General features: G+C 30.7%; 2 protein-coding genes across 5 annotated transcripts; both read left to right on the plus strand.

Annotated features, from left to right (window-relative positions):
- The first annotated feature begins 255 nt into the window (after window positions 1-255).
- LOC110609251 (protein ROOT PRIMORDIUM DEFECTIVE 1) lies at window positions 256-3,424 on the plus strand. Its single transcript, XM_043954146.1, has 2 exons — window positions 256-468; window positions 577-3,424. The coding sequence occupies exon 2, from the start codon at window positions 765-767 to the stop codon at window positions 2,100-2,102; it is 1,338 nt and encodes a 445-aa protein (XP_043810081.1). The 5' UTR covers window positions 256-468; window positions 577-764; the 3' UTR covers window positions 2,103-3,424.
- A 2,828-nt stretch (window positions 3,425-6,252) lies between these two features.
- Window positions 6,253-10,601, plus strand: LOC110609250 (probable anion transporter 4, chloroplastic). Of its 4 annotated transcripts, none has more exons than XM_043954177.1 (10): window positions 6,263-6,479; window positions 6,573-7,165; window positions 7,466-7,692; window positions 7,833-8,199; window positions 8,354-8,398; window positions 8,502-8,648; window positions 9,127-9,264; window positions 9,372-9,405; window positions 10,023-10,202; window positions 10,315-10,601. In XM_043954177.1, the coding sequence occupies exons 2-9, from the start codon at window positions 6,713-6,715 to the stop codon at window positions 10,196-10,198; spliced, it is 1,587 nt and encodes a 528-aa protein (XP_043810112.1). In that variant the 5' UTR covers window positions 6,263-6,479; window positions 6,573-6,712; the 3' UTR covers window positions 10,199-10,202; window positions 10,315-10,601. The 4 variants fall into 4 exon arrangements, 3 of the variants coding, with proteins under 3 accessions (XP_043810112.1, XP_043810113.1, XP_021604393.1); XM_043954178.1 differs by having other exon boundaries at window positions 10,349-10,601; XR_006350024.1 differs by lacking the exon at window positions 10,315-10,601 and having other exon boundaries at window positions 6,253-6,479; window positions 9,104-9,264; window positions 10,023-10,131.
- Window positions 10,602-12,245: the final 1,644 nt, after the last annotated feature.

Genomic DNA, 12,245 nt, shown 5'->3' on the forward strand with positions numbered 1-12,245 from the left:
TCTTTAAAAATTAACAAACACATCCAAGATTTATTAAAACTATTATTATAGTTAGTTTCAAAAAAATATTATTATATTTTTAAAAATTTAACCACAATAATTATAAAATATTAAAATTGGTTTTCAACTAAATTGAATATAGTTTCATTAAAAAGGTTAAAATAATTATACGATTATTATTTTATTTTTTATTTTAATAATTCCTAAGAAAAATATAAATTTAATCGCGGTGTAACCGGTTTTCGTGGAAGCAAATAGAGTAAACATAAAGCAAGGCATTTTCAGTTTCACCGTTGCTTGCAGCTAACCCAACTCCACCGCGGTGCCCAATTTTAAACTTCCGAGTCTGCAAATCCAAAACCTAAGCTCAGAATCGGCTAACTTAAAGCCCAGATTATAATCCCTCTCATTCGTTAAAGAAGCCATTTTCATGGCTTAGATCGCTCAACCTCCTTTCACTGTGATGATGTAAAGGTTTTTAAAAGCAATTATTCTCTATGGTTTCGCTTGCGTCGCTTCTTGGTCTAATTCTTCATGTAGTTTAATCCTTTCGTTTCTATTTCGGGAGTCGATCAGTGAATGGATATGCAAGGGAGAGAGCTGGTGGTGATGATGGGAGGCAACTGGCCAAAGTAAGTTATTTGCTGTCATTTCTTTAATTTCCGTTCTAATTTGTATTTTTGTTGATTTGCTGGTGTCAAGTAGATACGATGACTCAAATCAATAAACTACTATCTCTTTTTGTGAGGGTTTAATCAAATAATATGATGCTGTTTGAACCTTTTCGCCTTCAAATAATACTTCAAGTCAAAATCCATTCTATTCCATTGACTAGAAGCTTACCCGAAATCCCATTTGGTCCATTCAATTCATTTGTCCAAAAAAGATGGAGAAAACCTGCAGATACCGCCCAAACCCGCTTGGAGAACCGAACAAGAGACTCTAAACTAGACAAACTCACTACTGACCTCAAGAAACTCAAAAACATAATCAAAATACACGCACTAATGTCCAGCAGAAAACGCGGCCCTTATGTCTCCATACAATTGATGTCCCGATGGAAAAACATTATCGGATTGAACTTGAGTGTGGGTGCATTTGTCCAGAAATACCCTCACGTGTTTGAGGTATTTAAGCACCCTGTTAGGAGAAATCTATGTTGTAGAATCGCAAAGAAACTGAGTGATTTGATTAGTGAAGAAGAGAATATTATTAAGGACTGTGAATTGGAATCCGTGAGGAGAGTAAAGAAGTTGTTGTTGATGTCCAGAAGTGGGATTCTTCACGTTCATGCTTTGGGGTTGATTAGGAGAGAATTGGGTTTGCCAGAAGATTTTAGGGACTCAATTTTACGCAAGTATAAAGATCATTTTAGGTTAGTTGATTTGGAAACTGTGGAACTAGTGAACCGAGCTGAGGATTTGGGAATAGCTGAAATTGAAAAATGGAGAGAGAAGGAATATAAGGAGAAGTGGTTGAGTGAGTTTGAGATTAAATTTGCCTTTCCCATTAATTTTCCCACTGGGTTTAAGATTGAGGGAGGGTTGAGAGAGAAAATGAAGAATTGGCAAAGGCTTCCTTATTTGAAACCCTATGAGACAAAGGAGGCTGTTAAGGTGCGTTCTTGTGGAGGGGTAGAGCGGTATGAGAAGCAGGCAATTGCAATAATTCATGAGTTCTTGAGCTTAACTGTGGAGAAGATGGTTGAGGTTGAACGATTGGCACATTTTAGAAAGGATTTTGGTATGTTAGTAAATGTGAGAGAATTGCTTTTGAAACATCCTGGGATTTTCTACATATCAACAAAGGGAGGTGCACATACTTTGTTTCTTAGAGAAGCATATGTCAAAGGGTGTTTGATATCACCAAACTCTATTTCTATTGTTCGGAGGAAAATGTTAGACCTTGTCTTACTTGGTTCTCGAAATACAAGAGAGTTGCAACCTCAAGAGGAAGTGAAGAAGGAAAGTAACACTTTGGTTTCTTTAGCACATGATGGAGGTACAGCAAGTGGAAATTGGATTATCCCAATTCTTGAGAGTTTAGACAGTGGAAGTGACAATGATATAATTGCTACAGCTGAGGAAGGTTTTGATGGATAATATGAGAATGGAAATAGGAAAAGTGACACAAGTGTTGGCGGATAATATGAGGGAAGCATATGATGGACTTACATTTACTCATTCAACTCTGGTCACATTATTAAACTCTTTGAACATTGGAAGGTTGCTGAAGGGATGGTCTGATTAAGTTGTCATTACTACATCTTGTCATGGAAATATCAAGATTTTGTGAGTTGCCTATACACCCTAACTTTTTCTTTATGCTTTTTTTTTTTTTTTTTTTTTTTTTTTTTTTTTTATGTTTTACAACTTTTGTGTCGGCATGGTGAGAGGGATTTTTGTTAGATTTTACATTGTACTGAACTTTCCAATAATTTCACTCTTGCTGATTTTGTCAGCTCAATACTTTCGATTCTTCTACTTGGGAATAGCGTCAACATTACTTGTTGCATGACAATAACTTGTACCTTAGTGTGAGTTTCCTGTTTGTAAAAGATAATTCACATTTCACTTAAACGAATAGCATAACATTAGGAATGATTATTTAGACTCTTGTTGATGGATGTGTTAATGTCAAATTCTAATTGTTGCTGAAAGAATGAATTTGTTTGCTGGTAATTCTAGAAATATTTTCATATTTTTGGTGCTGAAGAAAAATAATCTGGCTTATTTTGTGGTTATATATTTTCAGATTTTTGTTGGATTATCTTTCTGGTTAACAGATTGGTTCATTCGTTCTTTTACCTTCGGTCTATCATGGTCTTGAATTTTTGTTGAACCTTCATCTGTTTCCTCGAGTTCAAGCTAATCTCCTTTGCTTCAATTCCTTTCTTGTCTTCTGGATTGGTTACTTTGCTGGAGCTAATCTCCTTTGCTTCAATTCCTTTCTTGTCTTCTGGATTGGTTACTTTGCTGGAGTTACGTAGTTTTGTTTTGTGCTTAAAGTTTGCTTCTCTACTTCTCACCAAAAGATATATCAATCCTTTTGTGTATGGGTGGTGCTATTGCCACAGTCTAGTTAATGAATATATTTATTTATTTTTACCATTTCTGGTAGAAAAAAAAAAGGAAGGGAAAGCCTTTTTCTTTTACGGAACAGATGTTGATCAACCATTGATGTAATAACCAAGAGGTCTGGGTTTAGATTTAAGAAGATTGGAAAGGAGAGGCCTGGACAATGAGATACATAAATTGAAAGAGTTGGGAATCTATTTACTTGTTTTCTGTTTAAATTTCGTTGAACTGTAAAATGGCTGTCTTTGCTGTTTCTCGACAGCTAGGATTTTATCCATTTGTTCTGTTGAAACATTATCCAGGGTATGAAGTTCCAAATTTTAGGAATGATGGATTTGATTTTTGCATTTGCTTTTGAAAGAATGGATTATTGACTTGATCAAATAAAAATGATTGGATTAGGTCCAGAAATATCAGAGCAAAATACATATTATCTAATCAGGCCTTTGGTTGTTTTGGTATACATTACTGCTTTATTTATTTATTTTTTATTTCACAGAATTAAATGGAGAAAAAGAAAAAGAGAGATAAGCGTGTTGAATGTTGATTGCAATATACTTTCTTACTTTGTTGCCCCAGTTCAAAATATAATTTCAAGTTTGCTTAGAGCTTAAAGTGGATAAAAGCTGAATAAATGGAGAAACTAGCTTATACTTGAGCTATTTCACTATAGGATGAAAAAATAACAATCCAACTATAGACAAATACGTATATATGGAGAGCCTCAAAAAGTTATAATCACTATTCATTTTTTTAAAACAATAGTTATATTTGAACTACGTGTCTACTTTTTAGTGGCTTGTCATACTATGTCATATGCTAATATAATATTATATCCTCATTGTAGAATTAGCATAGTGGTTAATACACTTTTAGTAACTGCACATCTATTGGTTACAAGGGGTAGGAGAACCGAGATTGAACTTGGGTCTCTTTTAAGTTTTATAAAAACAGTTGCCACCATTAACTGTGCGTCTTGCCTAATAGTAAATGTTATATTATCTGGGAATGGTCATGATGTCCCTTACTGTTATCCTAAAATGAAATAAATTGGTCACCTTGTATCATTGCTGTTAAACTTGGACAGTAGGGGTGTGTTTTTTTCATTATAACTTAAAACTAAACTGAATTGAATGATTTGATTTCTTTCAGTTAGATTTTCTAATTTTCTGTTTAGTTTTTTTTTTTTTTTCTAAATTGCTTAGTTGATTCACGAGAGATAAATATTTTGGTTTGACAAATATTTTTCTTTTAACATATATTGAACAATTTTTTTTTTATCCAAACACTTTAAAAAAAATCCCTTATTTGAATTTCTGTCACTATGAGTTGTAATTAGCATTCAGAATTAAACAATTGAGCTAAATTGATTTCTTTAATTCAATTTGATTACTCTCTTAAAATCGATTTGGTTCAGCTACTTCAACCAGTGGCTGGTTGACGTGTCTGTGATTTAACACTGAATCGGTCTGAATTAGTAATTATTTATGTGCTAAAAAATCATTAAAAATATGCAAATGCCTAAGTGTTTGTTAATTCATTATGACACGATGAATTAATTTAGTCAATAAAAGCTTCCACGTTATTTCACAAAGGTTTTTAAATAATTAAGTTAGGTGAATTTTGTTAAAAAAAGGTTAACTGAATTTAGTAGTTTCATATTTTGTTAAATATGTATATGATTTCAAACTTATTTTCTTAATGTTAAAATTTTCTTTAAAATACTAAAAATAAAATTAAGTTAATTGAATTTATTAGTTTTATATTTTGTTAAATATGTTTATGATTAATTTTCTTATTGTTGACATTTTCTTAAGAATACTAAAAATAAAATTAAGTTAATTGAATTTAGTAGTTTTATATTTTGTTAAATATGTTTATGATTTCAAATTAATTTTTTTGTTGTTAAAATTTTCTTAGTATTAAATAAAATTAACAATAATATTTAAATTTTATAGTTGTATATGAAATCTAAATTACATATAATAATAATAATAATAATAATAATAATAATAATAATAATAAAATAAATAAAGTTTTGAAAATAAATTTAAACTTAAAATCAAGGAAATTTTATCATTTAATTTATATGTTATTAAAAAATTTATTATTTAGTTTATCGATTTTAAAATTGACATTAATATTTGTATCTTATGTTTATCCGGTAAATATTTTTACAGTTTTATCTTTGTATTTTAGAAAAATTTGTTAATTAATGTTTCGGTTTTATTAAATAGTTTTTCAGTATTTACTGTTAACTATAATATGTTTTTAAAATTTTAATAATATTTTAATATTTTTTAAAAATTAAGTAATTGATAAATTTTTTTATAATATAAAGATCAGTAGTATTTTTTTATTTTATTTTTTAGTGACGGAGGTCTTTATCAGTTTTAATGACAATGTTTTTTACACCATCGCTTTAAAATGATAAGTTTGAATGATTGCGAGAAAGAAAAAAAAGGAATAGAAAAAAGAAAAAAGCAAACTAAGCCTTTTATTTTATTTTTTAAATATGTACTCTTGTACATATTGTTGAGAATAAGCTTGACGCCCAATACATTTTAAATTTACATTTTTAAGAGCGTATTCTCATTCAACAAGATAAGTTTTTAAATTGTTTTTTTCGTGGAATTGAATTTTACTTTTAATTATTTATATTCTTAAAGAATAATACCAGTGTCGCACAAATTGAAGAGTCTTAGTCGAGAAGTTTTCAAGTTATCAACGTTTTTTTTTCGATGAACAAATCAACATATTTTTAGTAATATAATTTTAAATTATAGCTTTAATTTTTTAATTAAATTAGTATGTACTTTAATATTTTCTTTATTCTTTAATTAATTTGTTATGATAATAATTTATAGTATATGGAAATTTATAAGAAAAGAAATGCTACTCCCGTAAGCATATGCATATCAAACGAAATGCTAATATGAAAAAAAAATCTCACTTTTATTTTTGAGCAAAGTATATTTTATACTCAAATAAAAAAATATATTTTATAAATTTTTTAATTAAACAAAATTTCATCCAAACCCACAATAAATATTTTTTAAAATTTAAATCTATTCCAAATTCAATTATAATTAATCACCTCCTTTATATTAAAATTCGGTGGAACATATTCATCCGTTGCCATAGCTGGGTTGGGTTTATCTCGTACAGGTCTAAGCCATTTTATTGAATGGTAATATCGTCTTTGAGACGAAAAAAAGAGAAAAAAAGAGAAAAAGGGAAAAAGCCAACGGGCTGAACCTGCAAGAAGAGAATCACACGAGTGCGGAAACGCAGAATTTTGGCGTTTCTGTCTCACTGCCCTCCATTTCTAAAACCCTCCACCTCACTTTTTCCTCCCTCCATAGAAGTTTGGACCTCTCTCCTCCTCCTCATCTCTCTCAGGTTTGATTGTTTCCTTCTCTAGCAATCTTAGAATATTTTCTTCACTTTGCCATGGAATCTTTGTTTGATTCTCTTCTCATGTTTTCTGTGCAGTTCCTCGTTTGACGTTTGTGCATCAGCTGGCAAGGCAGTCGGGTCATTTAATAAAAATAATTTGCATATATTAGTATTAGTTTATACAAAGATCCGGTGGCTCCATATTCAGTCAGAAAGAGCCAAGAGGTACTCAAAAGATGAACTCTTCCATGTTTCTTAATCGGCCAAACAACATTCAATCCTTTTTTCTGTTCCAAAACCACGCAAGCCTCAAATTCAATCTTTTAAAGGTTCAATTTCCCTCTCCTTTTGCTGAATTACCTAAGAATAATAAATACTACAGAAAAGTTTCCTTTCCACGAAGCTCTCTGGGAGTTCAACTACGGCATGACTCAGTTGAATTCCGTACAAAATCATTCTCGCGAGTTAGGGTTTCTTCGGATGACTCTCCGTTCGGTTCATTAGGGGATGATAGCGAGTCGCAAGCGCCGCGCTTTGTGGAGTTCATAACATCGGAGAGGGTCAAAGTGGTTGCTATGCTTGCTTTGGCACTCGCGCTTTGTAATGCGGATCGTGTAGTGATGTCTGTGGCGATTGTTCCCTTGTCGCTTAGTCACGGATGGAGCCGATCCTTCTCCGGTATTGTTCAGGTGGTATTTTATTTATCACTTTTTATTTTATTTTATTTTTTAACTTCAAAATTTTCATGTCATTAGATAAGAATAACAAATGGGTTGACTTTTTTCCAAATAAAAAAAAAAAAAAACAATCTCAGAACACAATTTTGAATTTTGGAACAATTACTGCCTCTTTGGAAGGAACTATTCGGTTAGCCATGCTAATTCCCGTACTAGTGCAGTAATTTTATAGATTCTATTTGCTTGTGATGTAGTGATTTACCTACTCTTAATCATTGTCACTCCTGTTTGATTGGTGGAAATTTTTGGCAGTCCTCTTTCCTTTGGGGATATCTAATTTCTCCGATAGCTGGAGGGACTTTGGTTGATTATTATGGTGGTAAAATAGTCATGGGATGGGGTGTGGCACTGTGGTCATTAGCTACCTTTCTTACTCCCTTTGCTGCTGAAACTTCCTTATGGGCTTTAATGGCCATGCGAGCTATGCTTGGTGTAGCAGAAGGTGTGGCTCTTCCTTGCATGAACAACATGGTAGCAAGGTATTGATGAGATTTAAATCTTGTTTGATAATGGCTGACATAGTGATGACGTAAATCGTGCACCTCTCTACAACTTCTCTTTTGTAGTTAGGAAGTGGTCAGGATAAAATGTTGAAGGAACTGTAAACTTTTTCTTTTAGATGGTTTCCACAGACAGAGCGTGCCAGGGCCGTTGGAATTGCAATGGCTGGTTTTCAGCTTGGATGTGCAATAGGACTGACGCTATCGCCAATTCTCATGTCACAAGGTGGCATTTTTGGGCCATTTGTAATTTTTGGACTCTCTGGATTCCTTTGGGTTTTGGTTTGGTTGTCTGCAATATCAAGTACTCCTTATCGAAGTTCCCAGATTTCAAAATGTGAATTGGAGTACATTATGAGCAAGAAGCAGAAATCTTTTCCAGTGGAGAATAATCCCAAGCCAGCCAGAGTTATCCCACCATTCAGACGATTGTTGTCTAAAATGCCAACATGGTCCCTAATTGTCGCAAATTCGATGCATAGCTGGGTACTATATTTGCATCATCACTTAAATTTGAAATCTTTGCTCCTAATTTCCTGAGTGTGCTATGTGGTATGTTGTAGGCATTGTGTGGTCCAGTGTACTACACTATATTTTGACCTTGTAGTTTGTTGCTGATTATATTTGAAACTTTCTGCAGGGATTTTTTGTTATTCTTTCCTGGATGCCTATATACTTTAACACGGTAAAACCCAATAGTTGGATAACATTGTGGTTCACCATTCAGCATTGGTTTGACACAAATCGATTTCACAATACATTAGCTAAGATGGTGAGATTAACTGCAGATATTTCATGTTGACCTTAAACAAGCAGCCTGGTTTAGTGCTGTTCCATGGTGTTTGATGGCATTCATGGGATTCCTGGGCGGCATGTGGTCAGACATGTTAATACGGAGTGGTACAAGTGTCACTTTGACTCGCAAGATCATGCAGGTGTATTTTTCTTTTAATATCATCAATATGAATACTATCTGTTCTGATCACATGTAATGGTCTAGTTTGTGCAAGCGTGCTATTTGCTTATGATACATGGGAGTAAATGTGCATGATATGTATTCTAAATATAAAGAAATTGGAAGAAAGGGAAAATCAACTTCTATTAGTTTTCTTAAAAAGTTATAGCCAAAGCGCAAATTGATTCTTAAAAGTTATAGCTTATTTTATTGCTGTAATTTAGCAAAGTTTTGGTATCAAACTCGTATCTCTTTAAAAATGTGTCATAAATTTAGGAACTTTTCACACTAAGATTGTTTCTGAATCTTTTATTTTCTGCTCACCATGAAAATTGTGACTTTTGCTTCTATTTTCAGCTTGAAAAAATTATATAATATTATTATCATTATTGTTGTTAAATGCATCAATGTCTGGTTTCTTGAATTGCTCAGTAGGTCTTGGATTTCTATCTCTGCAGACAATCGGTTTTGTTGGTCCTGCGATTGCTCTTATTGCTTTGACTACTGCAAAAAGTCCATCTACTGCATCTGCATGGCTTACTTTAGGTGTTGCACTGAAAGCTTTTAGTCACTCGGGTTTTCTTGTGAACTTTCAGGTTAGTTGTGCTAAAGAGCTTTGAACTTTGAATTTTGAATTATAGCTGCGATAATTTTTCCATTTTGAATGTTTCCCTGATCTTTTGCACTTTACCTCTTTTTGCAGGAGATTGCTCCACATTATACTGGTGTTTTACATGGTACAACTAAATTCATATTTGAAATAATGATCTCACTTGATTTACTGCAATATGTTTTGAGCTGATCTGCTTTGCTATATCTAATATTTTGGGATGAGATGACTTTAGAAAACAACTCATGGGCCCTTCTTTTCTGTGGAAAGAGAAGGGGGATGCAGTAAACAAGATAACTGAGGGAGAAAAAGATTTATGAAAATTGGTGAATAGGGCCTGAGTGTTCGGTTGTTTCATATCAAGCTGTACTAATAAAAAAACTGAATTCATTAATTATGAAAGCTAAACTGTAATAGGATACACAACCGAGCCAAAACAGAAGTTTTTGGTTCAATTTTTCAGATTTGGGTATGTGTTGGGCCTTTCTAATGTTTCTTATTATTTGGAAAATTTTGTAAAATCTATAAAATAACAAAAAATTGAGAACGATTCAGTTAGTTACTGAACTACCTGAAATCGAAAATTGAAAATTTTGAATAATAGTAACCTATTGATTTGACAAACAACCAAATAAGACTGATCCAATTTTTCAGTTAACACCAATTTATGGTTAGTCCTACTGATGGGAAGGTGTCTCAAAAAGTTTAGTTTAGTGTGGTTAACAACTCTCTACTTTGTTTTAGGAATTTCAAATACTGCTGGGACTTTAGCAGCCATTGTGGGAACAGTTGGGGCAGGTTTCTTTGTTGAACTGGTGGGTTCATTCCAAGGATTTCTGTGGCTCACATCGCTCTTATATTTTCTGTCCGCCCTGTTTTACATCATCTTTTCTACTGGAGAAAGTGTGGATTTTGATTAAACTGGTCAGTGTAAATTGCTGTTATTCTCTAATCTTATCATCTTGATATCTGGTTGTTATGATAGGATTCTATCATTTAGTTCCTTGATGGACACCTGTAAATCTTTGCTCCACAGTTTTGTGACGAGTTTTACGTCTACAAATGTACAGAGTCTACAGTTGAGTAGGCAGTGTTTCTTAAGGTAACGGGGAGATTGGGTTGCAGGGATCACCGGCTTCTGTGGGGGCAGCGGAATCATAAATTGGAAGCATTTGGTCATATCCTTCTTCCCCTAAAGTTTGGTGGGCAAGAGACTTGATCGGAGGAGATTAGGTGAAAATTTATTGCAATTGAGGATATTGTACCAGCATGTAATATATTTTAATTATTTAAAATATAATAATATTTTATTTATTAAAGTTACTTCAATAATTTTTTTTATAATACTTTAATTTTTACACTTATTTTAAATTAATTATTATTTTTTTTTTAAATTAGAAGGTTATTTGATTATAAAATTTTGTCAAGAGTTTATGTAATTAATGACCTAAACAAAGCCGAAGGTAGAGTGCTCAAGTCCATTTTAATCAGTTATTAGCTGCAAATGGGCCTCAAGTTACGGATATTGCTGGCCGAAAGCACATTACCATTGCTATTTTTGTCAAAGAGGATTGAAGAGCTAAAATCATCTGTTGAAATTTGATAGCCATGTGCTTGCTAAAAATCGTAGGCAGCAAGGAGTTGGCCACTACTAGTTCAAAATCGAATTGTATATAAAAATTTTGAAAATTGAAATTTTAATTTTTATTGAATTGAATATAAAAATTAATTTGAATCAAATCGATAAAATTTAATTAATCAATTAGTTTTTTAATAAAATTTTTATTTTTCACATGTTATTTTTAATATTTTAAAAATATTTTGATTTTATTTAAAATTTTATTTTTTTTAAATGACATAATATTTTAACAAATTAGTTTGATATAATTTTGTTAATTTTTTTAATTAAAATCAAATCGAGGTAAAATAATTAAATTTTTTAAAATTTAAAATCGTATTAAAAATATTATTAAATTGAACTAAATTTTTTAAAATTTAAAATCGAATAGTATTAAAAATATTATTAAATTGAAATAAAGTTTTAAATTAATTTCATTTGATTGATTATTTAAATTTAAATTAAATATTGCTCACTTATCTATAACTAAATTTTTTAGCCTAATTTTATTTTTAAAAATTAAATTAAAGCCTCACATATCTGAATCAAATTAAAAACCAAAGTGGGTTATTATTGGGAGTAGAAGTTGCGAATTATCTGGATTACAAGATAAGGAAGTAAATTAGGCAACTTATTATACATTACTGGATACTAATTTAATGCGCTGAGTTGGTATACCAAATAAAGAATGTTACTATAAAGTATTAAAAATTAAAAATTTAATAAATTTGATTTGATTTTAATTTCAATGTAGATTTAAAATTTTTAATGATTTATTGTAATTTGTGTATCATCTCAGCATGCTATATTAAGAGTTTTCAATAATTTTTCAATATTTAATATTTTCATTTAACTTGGAATCTATTTGATTTCACTATTAAATATAATTGATAGTTGTTATTAATAATAGATAGTTAATTATAACTGATTTTAATAATTTTAATGGTTATATCTTAGGTGCACTCACAGTTTTAATTTGATAATAAGTGTATTTAAATAAATTTAAGAGATTTTAGATTTTATTATTTCAATTTTCAATTTTCATTTTAAATAGTTATATTTTAAATATTTGATAAATTATATTTATTTATTATTAAAAGCATGTAAATGACTAATAAAATATATATAAAATAAATATTATCACATTAATTTATTATATAATATATATAATAATTAAAAATAAAATTTTAAATATTATTATTTTTTATGTATGTGCATAATTTTTATCGTATAATAATGAATATTATAAGTATTTTAATTATTATTTAAGTATCTCTAATTTATGCACTATGCATTGTAAACTTAAATAATTTATTGATGTAAAATTTTAATTTTAAAAATTATAATTA

Source organism: Manihot esculenta, chromosome 2 (genome assembly GCF_001659605.2).
Source record: "Manihot esculenta cultivar AM560-2 chromosome 2, M.esculenta_v8, whole genome shotgun sequence".
NCBI classification, from domain to species: Eukaryota; Viridiplantae; Streptophyta; class Magnoliopsida; order Malpighiales; family Euphorbiaceae; genus Manihot; species Manihot esculenta.

What these genes read in the sequence shown, in the direction of transcription:
- LOC110609250 (XM_043954177.1), top strand. Translation starts at nt 6,713, where the DNA reads ATGAACTCTTCCATGTTTCTTAATCGGCCAAACAACATTCAATCCTTT. An exon ending in CAAATTCGATGCATAGCTGG is followed by an intron (nt 8,200 to 8,353) that starts GTACTATATTTG and finishes AACTTTCTGCAG; the next exon opens with GGATTTTTTGTTATTCTTTC. An exon ending in TGCCTATATACTTTAACACG is followed by an intron (nt 8,399 to 8,501) that starts GTAAAACCCAAT and finishes GATTAACTGCAG; the next exon opens with ATATTTCATGTTGACCTTAA.
- LOC110609251 (XM_043954146.1), top strand. Translation starts at nt 765, where the DNA reads ATGATGCTGTTTGAACCTTTTCGCCTTCAAATAATACTTCAAGTCAAA.